At 48.7% G+C, this 15,044-nt stretch overlaps 1 protein-coding gene across 2 annotated transcripts in view; it reads right to left on the reverse strand.

Annotated features, from left to right (window-relative positions):
• Window positions 1-3,432: 3,432 nt before the first annotated feature.
• The window catches only part of ALOX5AP (arachidonate 5-lipoxygenase activating protein), a 30,653-nt gene continuing 19,041 nt past the window's right edge, over window positions 3,433-15,044 (reverse strand). Inside the window, exons 3-6 of one of the 2 annotated variants that reach the window (XM_029210272.1) lie at window positions 12,664-12,734; window positions 9,010-9,091; window positions 3,703-3,876; window positions 3,443-3,610 (exon numbers count right to left, since the gene is read on the reverse strand). In XM_029210272.1, the coding sequence (XP_029066105.1) occupies window positions 3,714-3,876; window positions 9,010-9,091; window positions 12,664-12,734 (316 nt within the window). In that variant the 3' untranslated portion in view covers window positions 3,443-3,610; window positions 3,703-3,713. Of the gene's footprint in view, window positions 3,877-9,009; window positions 9,092-12,663; window positions 12,735-15,044 lie in introns of both variants that reach the window. The other variant, XM_029210271.1, reaches the window with a different exon arrangement.

The raw sequence follows: 15,044 nt of genomic DNA on the forward strand, positions 1-15,044 counted from the left end.
ATTCAGGCAAGGCTTTACCGGGGCCCCTGCTGCAGCAGCGGGGAGGGAGAACAAACAACAGGTTCCCTTGCTTGTTCGTTCCCGAGGCGGGGCAGGCTTGTTTCTTACAGGGGGTGAGAGTGAGGTGTGTCCAGGGGTCGGGCCGGAAGGGTGGCTTAGGGAGTTTGCCCACCCCTTAGATGGTGTTGTGTGCAGGGGGAAGGCTCAATACCCTGCTTTTGCTCCGGGCTCTTCAAAAGTGGCGGTTGGGTTTGTTTGTTTTTTTGGTCTCTGTATCTTCTGGGTCCAGAATTTGCCCCAACTGCGCATGCACACAGTTATTTTTAGTCCCATACAGTTTCTCTCTATTTTGTAGCTCGAGGAGAGGTGTGTCCACGTGCAAGCACTGCAGCACCGCAGCAAAGGGTCCAGGTCCCAGGCCTGTCTCACCACCACACATCATATAAACCAGGAGATACAACCTCACCACCCAGTCTATTCTGTTATTGGCTCACAAGCGTCTCTTGAGCACTGATCATGCTCCAGCACTGTTCTTGGCAATAAACAATGGGGGGGGGGGGCGCTTCCCTGGTGGCGCAGTGGTTGAGAGTCCGCCTGCCGATGCAGGGGACGCCGGTTCGTGCCCTGGTCCGGGAAGATCCCACATGCCGCGGAGCGGCTGGGCCCGTGAGCCATGGCCGCTGAGCCTGCGCATCCGGAGCCTGTGCTCTGCAATGGGAGAGGCCACAACAGTGACAGGCCCGCCTACAGCAAAGAAAAAACAAAAACAAAAACCAAAAAACAATAGGGGTGTTGCTCTGGGGTATTTATTGCTCTGGGGTAGAGCAATAAACAATAGAGGCAGTGTCCCTGCCCTTTGGAAGCTTACATTCCAGTGGAGGAGGCAAAGAATAAACCAGGGAAGGGGTAAGTAAGTGGTCTGATTTCTGGTGGTGATGGGTACGGACAAGAAAAGCGGGAAGGCAGCAGGACAGGGGGTGAGGCGGAGGAGGGATGGGCTTCTATGCAGGCGCAGTGCTGTGGTCTTGGGGGCTCTGGGAAGAGACGACCACAGACACTGAATGAAAGGATGGAGGGAGCCCCGGAGCAGTCTGGGAGGAGCGCACTGCGTTAGAGCCGGCAGCGCGACGCCTGTGATAGTCAATGCACTTGACTTTAAACGTCGAAGTGTGTGGGATTTCGTTCTGCAGCAACAGAAAACGAATGCAGTAAGATAGCAATAATGAACATAACAACAATAATCGTCAGCACTTATTATGTGGTAAACTTATTCAATTGCTTTATCTCATTATTCCTCACAACACCCCGTAAAGCTGGCACTGTTATTAGCCCAGTTTAGCACATGCAAAAGCTGAGGCTTGGGAAGACAGCACAGAACTGAGGACGTGACAGAGCAGGGGTCCAGCCGAGGCCGGAACTCTGCAGAGAGTTTGGTCACCGCGCAACGCTGCCTCCTATTAGGGGCGGGGTCCCTCACGCAGGAGCTCTGCGCCTGAGCGCCCCTTCTTCACAATGTGGAGGAAGGCTGCTCTACCCGCGTCTCATCCCCCTGGCGCCTCCGCCCTGCCCGGCCTGCCCAGGCCACGGCCTGCAGAGCCTCCTCTGATGGGCCACCACATTGCTTCCTCTCCTGCCCGCTGCAGGCCCCATGGCCAGTTTGGCCTCTGGGAGCTAAGGTGCCCCCAGGCTCCACTGGGCATATTCTGGCCTAGCCCACCCTTAGGGTGACCGACTCTTCTTGGTTTCCCAGGACTATCCCAGTTTTAGAAACAAAAGCCCCACCTTCCAGGAAAGCCCTTGGTCCCAGGCAAACTGGGATGATTTCTCACCCTACCATCCTCTGAACCAACCGAGGCTGAGGTAGGCGCAGGGGCCACTTGCATCCTGCAGCTTGCCGTGACCTTTCCTGTCACCAAGATGAAAAGAAAGGCCCGGCTAGGATACTGAGTCCTGCTCCCGCCCCGAGAGCTGAGAGCAGAAGCAACTCCACCGAGGCGACTGGCTCCTGCTGGATGTGGAGTCTTCAGCCTGGACCCTCAGACAGGCTAGGAAACCATGACCCCGTGAGGACTGTTCCCGTGAATTGAGAGACCTGCTTGCCTTGAGCGTCACACATGCAACACATTGATGCAGACATCACTGAGGCCAGACTCCACGTCTCCGTCCACTCTGCTCCCAACAGGAGAGAGCCGGGGGGAGGGTTGGCCCCCGTCCAGCCTCATCCTCCCTGCGATGGTGACCATGATGCAACTCAGCTGGGGGTAACGGGAACTCATCTACTGCTGGTCACCCCAACTGAGAGCTCGGTCTCGATGAGCTGGCTTCTCTCCACTGGGTGTCCTAGACTCCTGAGCACACCCTGCTGTCTTCCAAATTGTGCTTTTTTTGTCAAGGGACAGCAGGTGTGACAGTGGTTGGACCACTACGAATCTGTACCTGATACAGGAAATGGCTCAACACACATACTTTATTAAGTATTACCAGCCAGTGACTCATGAACTCATGCACTTACTTATTCATTTGTTCTACTAATATTTGGGGACCCCTACGATGGGTCTGGCATCATCTTAGGCTCTGACACTGAGTTACAGCACATTTTAAACTGAATGATACAAAGAGTGCTGGGCACGATGCTAGCACATAAAGGTACCAACCTAGTTCTCATGGGGTGTGGGTAGGGGGCACACATTCAACAAAAGGTTCTTAAGGAAACAAAAGGTTCTTAAGGAAGTCTGTTTGTCCATAGGAAGGATTGTTTGTTTGTTTTTGCATTTATCCCCAATTTATTTATCTCATTAAAACTGTTAGAAAAAAATCTTGATCTCATACGACTCACGCCTACTGTCCCCTACAATACATCACTGTACAGGACGTTTTTTTGAGTTCCCAAATAGTCTGAGCCATTGGGTGCCTGCTATGTGCCAGCCTCTAAGCTTGGCACAGGAAAAGCAAAATAAATAGGGACATTCAAGAGCTGATGATTTAGTGGGGATGGGTGGCACATACTAAAAAACCTTGACATTGCGATATGGATTTGCTGCGGTTGAGACGCGCACAGGGTGCTATGCTGGGGGTCAGGGGCAACACCAGACCAACCCGGAAAAGGCAGTCTTCAGTTGTGTCCTGTCTCTTTCTTTGTTTAGTGGTATTTTTTTGCCACTTAAAAATTTTCAAATAATACATGAAAATATAAATAAGAGATTAACACTTACTCCAAATCTCTTCACCCAGAGATAATCACACTTGACCACTGGTGACCTTCCAGGTGTGTGTGTGTGTGGGTGTGTGTGTGTGTGTGTGTGTGTGTGTGTGTGTGTGTGTGTGTGTGAAGACAGCGTATTTTTTTATCATCATCATTAAGGTCAAGGAAAACAACGCAGTTATTCAACTGTAGCAATTTACCCACGTAAAACTCAACCACCAGCCTCGCATATGTGTCTGCATTTTATTTTAGGAAAACATAAATCGGGTCACAAAACATCTTCGGAAAGCAGGATAAGTAAGAAACACACAGACGGGATCTGAAGAGCAAATCTGGTACCACCATCATGTTCCAGGGCGGAGCTGACATGAAGATATTCTCTTCCGGGAAAAGTGAGGTTCACTCAAGCTGCAAAGCCCAGAGGGTCAGCAGATTTACAGCATCGTTTAAAGGGTTGAGTTATGACGGCTTCTAGGTATTGATTAGCTGAGCACACCCACCTGGAATTCAGTTAGGGGATGAGAAGGAGGGGGGAGATGGTGGTGGCGATTGTCTTCATGTAGTTTTCAAAGTCACTTCCGAAAAGGAGGATGAGGAAATAGTTGAGTATCCCAGCCAGGGACATGAGAAACAGGAACAGGATGATGCGTTTCCCAAATATGTAGCCACGTGTGCTGGGAAAAAAAGGAAAGAGAAAACTGTAGAAGCAGCACAAATGATACCAATTTAACAAAAAATGTTATCACTTTGAGGTACATGGGGTTTAAATTACAGCTCCTTTTACTCAAGAATGCTCCATTTACTTTATATGAAGGGTGGAAGTGTCTTAGCTACTATTAGTCATTGAATCTATTTCAAAACCAAGCTAAGAGAGCCTCAAACCCATCACCATTAGGGCTCTGCTCTCCGGCTTCTCAGTGCCATCGCAACGCCAGCTCCTGGATGGCATGAGGGTGGTGGCTTCTGCTGGTCAGCGGGGTTCTGACCGGGGACTAGGAACCCATGGGCTGCCTAAGACCCTCTCCAGGAGCACCTGTAGGAGCTGTGCTGGCCAACGTGTAGAATGCAGGACTTTCAGGGCCTCTATGTGAGAAGGATGGTTTAAATGAGCCAAGAAGGCTGGTGGAATCTAAGCGGTGCTTTGGCGTCTGAGGGCTCGATCTAGTCTCCTGAGGCTGCCTGGGAATAACTCATGTTCGCACTCATGAGAGCCAACCCCCAGCACTGGAAGGCATGCCCTTACAATTTAAGTGAATCAGGGGAGGGAGACTTTTCCTCGCCTTCTCTCAGAGGCTCAAAATCCTAAGCCGTTTAGACAGAGCATCAGCTGGGGTCAGGAGGCGTCTCCCCAGCAACATGTGACCACCTAGCTGTGCATAGGGGCTGCCCTGGCTTCCTCTCTCCCCTGCAGCATCCTCCTATGATGGCTGTGGCTGGTCCATCTGTGCAGCACCGGCACATTTGGACCAGCCAAGTGAGTCTCTAAGGCTGTTAGTAAAGACCCCGGCGAGGGGCCCCTGTGGCAATCAGGAGTGCTCCCCGAGATCAGCCAGCTCAGCTAAACAGACGCCTTAATGCTGCTTGGCCCTTGTTTGCTACAATCAGAGAGCAGAATGTGGCATCCATAGGCTCGACGTTAGAAATTTTATCTTTTTGAAAGGGACCTCAAAGGTTCATAATGCATCTCCTAACATTCCTGTGTCGAGAATTTGAAAATCATTCCACGGTTGAGCATGAACGTCCTCGCTGCCCACAGTGTCCCGTGCACCAGCAGCACAGACACCTGTTGGAAATGCAGAATCCCAGGTCCCTCCCCAGATCCACTGGGTCAGAATCTGTGCCACTGACGAGCTCCCTCTGTGACTCCCGGGCCCAGTAAAGTCTGGGAGGCATTGCCCGCGGCCAGCACCCTGCTTCTTTTTAGCTGGCTGTGTTCCTCTGTCTTTGGTTTCCTGTTCACGGTCCTGCTCAGGAAGTGACACATTCTAGCTCTTTGTTGGGGAAAAAAAAGTTTGGTCCCAAAAGAAAAGCGAGCTGAATTGTATCCCCCGCATTCACGTGTTGAAGTTCCTAAACCCCAGTACCGCAGAATGACTATTTAGAAAGAGGGTCTTTAAAGAGAGGTAATTAAGGTCAAATGAGGTCACTGGGGTGGACCCTAACTCACCATAACTGGTGTTCTTATAAAAAGAGGTGAAGACACAGACATGCCCAGAGGGAAGACCACTGAGGACAAAGGGAGAAGACGGCCGTCTGCAAGCCAAGGAGAGAGGCCTCAGAGGAAACCAACGCCCCTGACATCTTCGTCTTGGACTTCCAGCCTCCAGAACTGTGAGAAAATGCGTTTCAGTTGTTTAAGCCCCCCAGTCTGTGGCACTTTGTCCTCAAAGACAAATACAGAGAATTACCTGCTAATGCTGATAAGAAACTGAAAAGAAAATAAACGAGTCTATTTTTCAGCCAGAGAATAGAGGCTTCAGAGAAATTAAATTGTTAAAAGTCAAATATTGTAGTGACTCAGATTTATCACATGAATGAGGCCACCATATGCTCATTACAGAAACAAGGAAAAGTGATTTGTGAAGCTATTTCAGAACCTGCTCAAGATAAATCTGTGGTGAAGGATGAAACGGGAGTACCTCCTGATGAAACAGTGGTGTTCTTGATGTGGGTAGGAAGTTTCTGAGGATTCGAGGCATAGCTCCCCTAAGGAGATGGGTCTATGGTGCTTTAACTCTTCCCAGACAAGAACTCAGCACGCTGTCACGTGCAGGGCTACGTGTGAACGGGGGGGCCCCCCCGTCCAGCCCTTCATTCACTGCATTTTTAAGTCTCAAGCTTGGAGATGGGCTTTTGAAAACTGTGTCCATTATCATTTCTGTAAGCTCAATATTTGGGGTCTTGCACAGTGCCCCTGACTCTGGGAGATTCCCAGGTCTCTGCCATGTTTACTGTTATCACCTCACAACTGACACAGTACCTGCTCAGAGCAGGTGGTCAGTAAAGGTCCTGGATGATGCTGAGTGAACGAGGGGGGCGTGGGCTATGAGGAGAAGGTGAGCTTGGGTAACCCAAATTGACAGGCCTCGAGTCGCAGCCAATCTTTGCCCAACCAGCTCTGAGCTGAGAACTTCAAATTGCAAAGAGGAACTTAGTGGGAGCTCCAACAGGGAACAGGGCTCTGAGGGACAAGCAGACAGAGCAGCCTAGATGCAAGGCAGGTGGTAAAAGGCAGAGAGTCTTGTAACATCAGGCCAACTGCCATTGAGTTTGGGCCCAGATAGTAGCTCAGAATGAAAGGGGAAGAAACTAAAATTCACCCTACACTGCAGTGTCATTAAGGATGCTACTGACGACCTAATCAGGGCAGGGAGAAAGGGGTCACCGTGTAAGGAGAAGGACTGAGAATAAGAGCCATAACTTCTAGGAGGAGTAAAGGAGACAGATGTAAAATTCTTGCAGGGCAGCCTGAAGCCGGAAGGCGAAGCTTTGGTGAGGGAGATACATCAAGGAGTGACTTACCCACCCACTGGACCAAAAATGACACTGGAACTTCTGCAGGGGTCAGAGCCAAAAGATGATCTAGAGCCCAAGGGAGAAAGTTCTGGGGAAGGATCTCACTGAGCAGTAACCTCTGTGTGCTGGTGAGGCCAAGAACTAAAGCAGGTCTGGAGGGCATTAAGGCATCTGCAGAGTCCAAGGGTGACACAGCCCAGGGACAGAAGGACCGGGGAAGGAGAGGAGTCTACAACAGAAGAGGGATTAGCAAGTAGTTTCTAGAAGGCAGAATTAAAAATCCCCTTGACCTGGGGACTTCGCTGGCAGCCCAGCAGTTAAGACTCTGCGCTCCCAATGCAGGGGGCATGGGTTCGATCGCTGGTCAGGAAACTAAGATCCCGCATGCCCCACGGCACAGCAAAAAAAAAAATCCCCTTGACATGACCACAGAGGCCCTCAGGCTATATTTTGGTCTAAATTAGGATCAGACACTTCATGTGTGTATCATTCCTGCTGATGACAACTGCCCAGAACACTGTGTTGAGAAAGTATTGTGAGGCCGTGCTAGATCTCGGCGGGAAGGAGCACCATGATCAGTAATGCATATGCAGGGGTGGTGAGAAGGGTCCAGCACTGGCACAGACAGTGGGCTAAGGGGCGATGGGATCTTCTTCCTACCACCTGATGGGGGAGACCAGGGAGGGATTTAAGAGCACAGGCCTCATTTCAATGAGGTCCAGAGACGTGTCCATTTTTAAGTCTATTATCCTGTTGTTTATTCTTGTTCATTCCCTAGTAGTGACTACCTTTGAAATGAAAAGAGCCTGTGGGTAAGCGGACATATTTTGTCATGTCCCACAGAGTGTCTTGGAATTAAAGCAACTGTAAGGGAATTCCCTGGTGGTCCAGTGGTTAGGACTCCGTGCTTTCACTGCCGTGGCCCCGGGTTCGATCCCTGGTCGGGGAACTAAGATCCCGCAAGCCACGCAGCGTGGCCAAAACAATTTAAAAATTAAAGCAACTTTAAGATCTCAGGCAAGTGGTGACGGATAAAGAGGAGACCAGTGACTGGGCTGAATTCCTGGGACTTTGGGGGAGGAAGACGGGGCTTCGGGGGAGCCAGTCGGGAGAGCAGAGGCCCTCATTTCATTGATAGTTATTCTGCCCCCTTCGACTCTGGGGAAAGGCAGAATAGCGGTTTTCCAGGATAAAGAAGAATAAAGAATATCACTGAGGACAGCGTTGATAAGGATGTGAGAGGTAATGGAGTTGTGGTTTTAGAGGATAAACAAAAACGCCGCTAGAGAGGAATGAGGGGGAGGTGAGCTTGGAGGAGACTTGCTGGGGGCACCACCATTCCTCTCCGGCTGCAGCTGACCATCCAACCACCGGAAATCACTCAGCTTCACAGGCCCCCGGGCTCCCCAGAAGCAGTGCTTTCACCTGGTGACCTTCTGGGATGGCACTGCCTTTGTCACCGCTGAAGGAGGCTCTCTGAACGGAGAGTCCCTTATCCACTAGAGGGGGCGCTATGGTGAGAGACAGAGAGAAGTGAAGCCAGACAAGGGAGAGACATGGAGCCGGAGGCTGGGGTCAGCGTGTGGGCGGAGCTCCCAGAGCATCTTCCCAGCCTTCAGAGCCCATCAGGAATTCTGATCGCTCAGGAACTGGTGGAAATTGTAACTCAAACATTTCTTCTTCCAGTATTATCATTTATTTTACTAAAATCCAGCCTTCCCAACCCAGGTCTAGGGAAAGTACAATTGCCGCTTTGGGCGACATCTGTAAGCAGCGCAGTGGTGACTCTATCCACTGGCTCCGTCTGATGCCTGCTAGTGCATCTTACTTCCTCAACGTTCTTTCCACTGGTCCCCGGATGATCTGTTACTCAAGGGAACTCATCACAAGGTGCAAGCTTTAGTTCTCGTTTCTCTAGGCAAACAATGAATTGTTTCACTCACTGGAGGCTTTGGGAAGCCAGACAGAGGCCGTCATTCAAGCCCCAGACTCTGTAGGGTGGGAGTAGAGGGTGTGGGGTTGCAAAGAATGCGTTAAAGCATCCTTTGTGAGCCCAGCACCGTGTGGGGGAATTTTTAAATGGGAAAACTAGTCAAGGGCCCCAGCTGTATTTCAGAACCAGCAAAGCTCAAGGAGAAAAGGACAAGGGGTCCTAGTCGGCCTCTGCCCTCCCACCCTGAGTGGTCCCACAGGGCCTTAAATGGTAGACAGAATACTGTTGTGAATGATCACTCTTCCAGCTGGAAAAGTACGACTCCCTGCACGGTTCTTAAACAGTCCCAGTGGCCTACCTCTGCGTTCTCTCCCCCAGGTAGCCAACAAAGTACTGTTGCCTCACAACCAGGTACATCAGTCCAGCAAAAGCCGCAGGAACTAAGTGGAGAAAGGAAAACACCTTGCGTTAGCGTCGCTGACACCAAAGCATGCTAAGTTAACCCAATATTAATACAGTCATTATGCAATCAATGTTGGTCACGAAATTGAGCAGAGGCCTCAGCTTCTGCCAGTTGGGGCCGATGTGAAGTTCAGCAAAGAGCCTGCAGCTGGAAGAAACCTGAGCTCTTTAATAATAGTCATGTTGTGAAGTAAGTCAGAAACAGAAAAACAAATACCGCATGCTAACACATGTATATGGAATCAAAAAAAATGGTTCTGAAGAACCTAGGGGCAGGACAGGAATAAAGACACAGATGTAGAGAATGGACTTGAGGACACAGGGAGGGGGAAGGGTAAGCTGGGACGAAATGAGAGAGTGGCATGGACATATATACACTACCAAATGTAAAATAGCTAGTGGGAAGCAGCCACATAGCACCGGGAGATCAGTTCGGTGCTTTGTGACCACCTAGAGGGGTGGGATAGGGAGGGTGGGAGGGAGAGGCAAGAGGAAGGGGACATGGGGATATATGTATATGTATAGCTGATTCACTTTGTTATAAAGCAGAAACTAACACACCATTGTAAAGCAATTATACTCTAATAAAGATATTAAAAAAAAAACTCAACAGAAAAAATAAGACAAAACAATCTAGTTAGAAATTTAACAAAAGACATGAAAGGGATTTCAGCAAAGGGGATGTACAAATGGCAAAAAAAAAAAAAAAGCACATGAAGATTACTCTCCTTAGACATTATAAGGAAGCACAAATGAAAACGATAATGAGACATCACTACGCACCTATCAGAACGGCTGACAAAAAATAACGATAACACCAAACACTGATGAGGGTACATATTGCTGGTGGGAATGTGAAATGTTACAGTCTGGTAAAGACTTCAAGAATTTCCTACAAAACTAAACATGGAATTACCATATGGTACAGCAACTGTACACTTGGGCATTTATCTCAGAGAAATAAAAAATTATGTTCACATAAAAAAAAAAAATAATAGTCATGTTACCCTGTATTGGAATCATGGTGTAGTTTACAAAGTCTTTTCAAACCCTTCATCTAATTTGAATCCTTTTCACATGATTGATATCATCTTTTCTATTTCCAGATGTGGAAACATGGCCAAGGGGCTTGTGTAAGACTGTCAGCTTGTAAGTGTGTGTGTGTGTGTGTGTGTGTGTGTGTGTGTGTGTGTGTTTGGGAGGAGAGCTGGACTTGAACCCACAGCCCTGCTCTGAAGCTGGTTCTCTTCAAAGTACACCCTTCACCTGTGGGCCTCCAGGAATTGCGATGCGCAACCTTTTCTGAACAATTGCTACAGTTCAGGAAAGATCTCTGGGGAAAGAAATGCCCTTTGCGTTCCAGCCAAACAACCGCGTGGAGGCCTGAGCACTCGGGGCTGAGAGCTAGGAAACCCAGCCCCACCAGGACTACTACGATCTGGAGCTAACGCTTAACTCATTCCACATCTGGACAAAGGGCTGATTACAGCTTTCCTGCCGATCAGGAATTAATATGCAGGTGAACCAGAAGTATGGGTATAAAAGCTCTGTGAAAAACCCCCCAGCGTTATTCAAATACCAAATTAAGTGCATTAACCGAGCACTTCTTACGCGTCACGTACTGCCCGAGGCATACCGGGTACTCTGGTCTCGGATCCTCTCTTCTCTGAAGGTCACAAAATTGTCACAATTCACAATTTGCCTTGGACAAAGTCTTTCCTGGTTGGTCCCTTCCGGGTGGCTCTGCTCTAACTTACCGACCCATCTCTCTTTCACTGGGAGCTAAGGTGAATATAACCTAAAAGAAACCAGGGTGCAAAGTGGCTGAACTCCTTGCCCATATGCAGGGAATGGCGCCCACCTCTGGTTTGGACCTGGGCTGCTTGGAACACCAGGAGAGGTGTCGTGGATGCAAATCCAGGGTCTAAAATTCTCAGGTTTGAGCAAGTTCCCCTGGGGTTTGGGTTCCTGCTCTGTAAAGTGATGGGTTTGGGCTGGGGCTCCTTTCACCTAAAAAATTCTACAATCTACCATATTCATAGGAAGTGATGATTATTGAACAGGGGTGACTGACACTTCTGTCTCCCAGCAATGCCAACACTTGTTTTGGCAGAAAATGCATATTTCCAGCACCCTGAAACCCCTTCCAACTCCCTTTGTATTTAACTAACCAGAACAACTCCAGATTCACCTGTATCAAGTAGCGTCTAAGACATAAAAGGAAGCATCACTCCTACTCTAAGTGTAGTTTGACTTGATTTTTCAAGTGATGTCAGACATGTTTCTTATTTAACTGAGGAAATAAGTGGGAAAGAAAGAGTGAGCTTACTGACAGCCTTACAGCGCACATGATATTCCTGAAGTGGTTTCTGCTACCATCCCTCACCTCTCTTCTCTCTCACTGCACCTTATTCTTTTCCTTCATGGCATGTCTCACTCTTGGCAAAAATTTATCCATTCATTTATTTTCTATGGTCCATCTCGCCAACTGCTGTGTGCTTCACCACCATCTCTGTTTTATTTATCGCTGTGTATCCAGGGACAGGGCTTGGCACATAGTAGGTGTTCAATGTATATTTTTATGGAAATAAATAAAGTAGGAGGATACTTGTGAAAAATCCAGGATTTAGCCTGAAAGACCTGAGCTCCCATCCTGGCTCTGTTATTCACCAGCTGAGCAACCTTGAAAAAGTCACTTTATGTCCCTGAACCAAAGGGTCCTCAAAGGTAACAGTGGGAAATAACATCCACTTTACCTACTTTATAGAATGAGTGAAGGCAATAAGGATGAAATCATTTATCAGAGGACACTAGTGGCCTTTTCTCATGCACCACTGGGCCACAGCATGGAAGCCGGCCAGGTCATGCCGAGCCTTCACCAGACAGAGGGCCAGTCTCCAAAGGGGACCAAAAATACCACACAGGGACTTCCCTGGCGGTCCAGTGGAAGACTCTGTGCTTCCAATGAAGGGGGCGCGGGTTCGATCCCTGGTCTGGGAACTAGAGCCCACAGGCCGCGTGGCACGGCCAAAAAGGAAAAAAAAAAAATAACCACCACTCAGGTTTCCATTTAATTTTAAATCAACTCTGGGTGTCAACGTGCTAAAGTCAAGACCGTGGGCTGCTAAGAACCGGAGAGGCTGGAGACCTGGACCGAAGAAGGACCACCATGCAGAAGCCGATTGGCAGGACAGCCAAGTGACAGCTGGCCCAGAATAGACCCCTCGGGCGCTCTCATTTAGAATGCCCTTGCATCTGAGCTAACACTGCTTAAGGATTCTGAGTCACATTTAGCCTTAAACCACCCTTGTCAGCGCAGCCACTCTCCACCAGCCACCAGGGGGCCAGCATTAGCGATGCATTACCGCAGGGCTCCGCGCGGGCACCCCGCCCGCTGAAACACAGCCTCCGGAGGGTCTCGCCTCTCCAGGGCTTCATGGATTGGAGCTGGAGGGCAGGCAAAGCCTTTTCATCAAAAAGCCTGCACTCGAAGCTCCTGGTGATGCATCACGTTTCAGAAAGAGAACACACAAGGAGAAGCCTGGGTTACCTTGGCTGCAGAGGAGCCCGGCGCTCCAGAGCGTGACAAGGAAGGTGGGGTACGCATCGACACAGTTCTGGCTGTAGGATAAATACACAAGGGGAAACGTCAGAAGACACGTTACTGCAGCGCAGTCTGAAAATTACCTGAAACCCCGAATTAATAATCACTGTCGCGCACAGCACAAACCCCATTCATAATTCCACTGACCTTTACCTGATAAGACGTCAGAAACAGACAGTGGTGTGTGTAAAGCGGACACGTGTTCGGAAACCATCCACTCCCTTCCTCGGTGAAGCCGATCGGAGACCCACTTTCTTGATGGATTCGCCTTGGCAGGATTCCTGCTCCCGGTTACGCCAAAGCGCTTCTTGGAATTGAAAAGTGAGCGCTGTGGACAGCAGGTTGCTGGAGCAATGGCCTTGTGCAGCGCTCAGTCCTCACTCCCGTGCTGGTGTCTTACACCCTTGGTCTCCTTTAAACTCAAGCAATCCTGTGAGCACACATGGTGACTGCATGTGTTTCCTGGGGCTACTGGGACAACTAGCCACAAGCTCAGTGGCTTAAAACAAGACAATTGATTATCTGGAGGTCAGAAGTCTGAAATCGGTCTCATTGGGCCAAAATGAAGGTGTCCACATGGCTGCATTCCTTCTGGAGATGCATCGCTTCTGTTTCCTTGCTTTTCCCAGCTTCTAGAGATCGCCTGCATTCCTTGGCTTGTGGACCCTTCCAACCTCAAAACCAGAAATGTCTGATCATGTTTTCTTTGCGACACCAACTCTTCTGCCTCCTTCTTCCACATTTGAAGGACCCTTGTGATTACATTGGGCCCCACCCAGATAATCCAGAATAATCTCTTAAATTGAACTTAAATTCAGCTGGTTAGCAACCTTGACTCCTCCCTGCCACGTAACATAACCCATTCACATGTTCCCGAGATTAGGGTGTGAACACCTTTGGGGGTCATTATTCGACCTCTACCACAATTAGTCTCATGTTTCAGATGAGAAACTGAATCTTGGAGAAGGTGAATAACTTGCCCAGGGTCACCCAGCTACAGAGTAGCAAAGCCAGGATTCACAGCCTGGTCAGTACGACTCTAAAACCAGGTGTGTTACCTCTTCGACTCTACAGGCACACCTCAGAAATAGCGTGGCTTCAGTTCCACACCACCACGATGAAGCAAATACCAGATAAAGCAACTCACAGGAATGCTTTTGTTTCCCAGTACACATAAAAGTGATGTTTATGCTATACTGTAGTCCACTGTATGTGCAATAGCATTATGTCTAAAAAACAAGGTACATACCTTAATTTAAAAATATGTTATTGCTAAAAAATGCTAACCATCATCCGACAATGCAGGGCTGCTGCAAACCTTCAATTTGTAAAAAAGACAAAAACAAAAAACCCCAGTGTCTGTGAAGCACAATAAAAAGAGGGATGCCTGCACTAAAGCAAATAGCAAGTGTTCTCGAGTTTACAGCCTAGATCAGAACAATCAACATGCACATCCATGGAAACACAACACAAGAAGACTCAAAAGAGGAGAGGCAATGCAATAGAGCAGGAAGGATTTGGTGACTAGGATTTCGTCCCCCACCTGACATTAACCTGCTGTTTGTCACTGGCAAAGCAATCTCTCTGGACTTAGTTTCCTTACCAGTTAAACTAAGAGACTAATACAGAGTAACTCTGAGATCCACTTAAGCTCTAAGAGTCGATGGTCTAATGTACTGGTTCTCAAGGTGTGGCCCCTGGACCAGAGGCCACATCAGAATCACCACGGAACTTGTTGAAAATGCAAATGTTAATGCCTTCCTTGGACCTAAGGAATTAAAAACTCTGAGGGTGGGCCCAGCAAGAGTTTTAACAGCCCCCCAGGTGATTCTGATACATACTCAAGTTTGAGAACCACTGGTCTAAGGTAATTCGAACTGTATAGGTAAAAGCAAAGATGCAATTTTCAAATTACATTTGGCCTTTTATCCAAATTCCTTCCTTGGATTCTTCATCTGGATCCTTCCTGACCTGGTTCTCATAAAGTTCCTCCTAAAAATCAGCCTTGAAGCCTCGTTCAAACCAATAGGATCTCACGATTCAGTTGGTACCACTGAGAACCCTGGAATGACCAGCCTTTGGTCTGTCCCCTGCAGAGAACCCAGAGGTTGGGTCACGGGGGCCTTCAGATCTTTCTGATGGTCAAAAAATCCTTTACTGGAGAAGTCAACAAATGGAAAAGGTAAGAAACCAATGTACCCTGTCCTGGATAGACACAGGAGAGCCAGAAGAGCCCTGATGACACTGCTGGGGGCTCTGGATACCCAGGATTTCCATTGATCAATGGACACAGTAAGAACTCCAAAGGGCGGGAGTCCCTTACAAAT

This window comes from Monodon monoceros, unplaced genomic scaffold (assembly GCF_005190385.1).
Source record: "Monodon monoceros isolate NGI ecotype Baffin Bay Population unplaced genomic scaffold, NGI_Narwhal_1 Super_Scaffold_8, whole genome shotgun sequence".
Classification (NCBI taxonomy): domain Eukaryota; kingdom Metazoa; phylum Chordata; class Mammalia; order Artiodactyla; family Monodontidae; genus Monodon; species Monodon monoceros.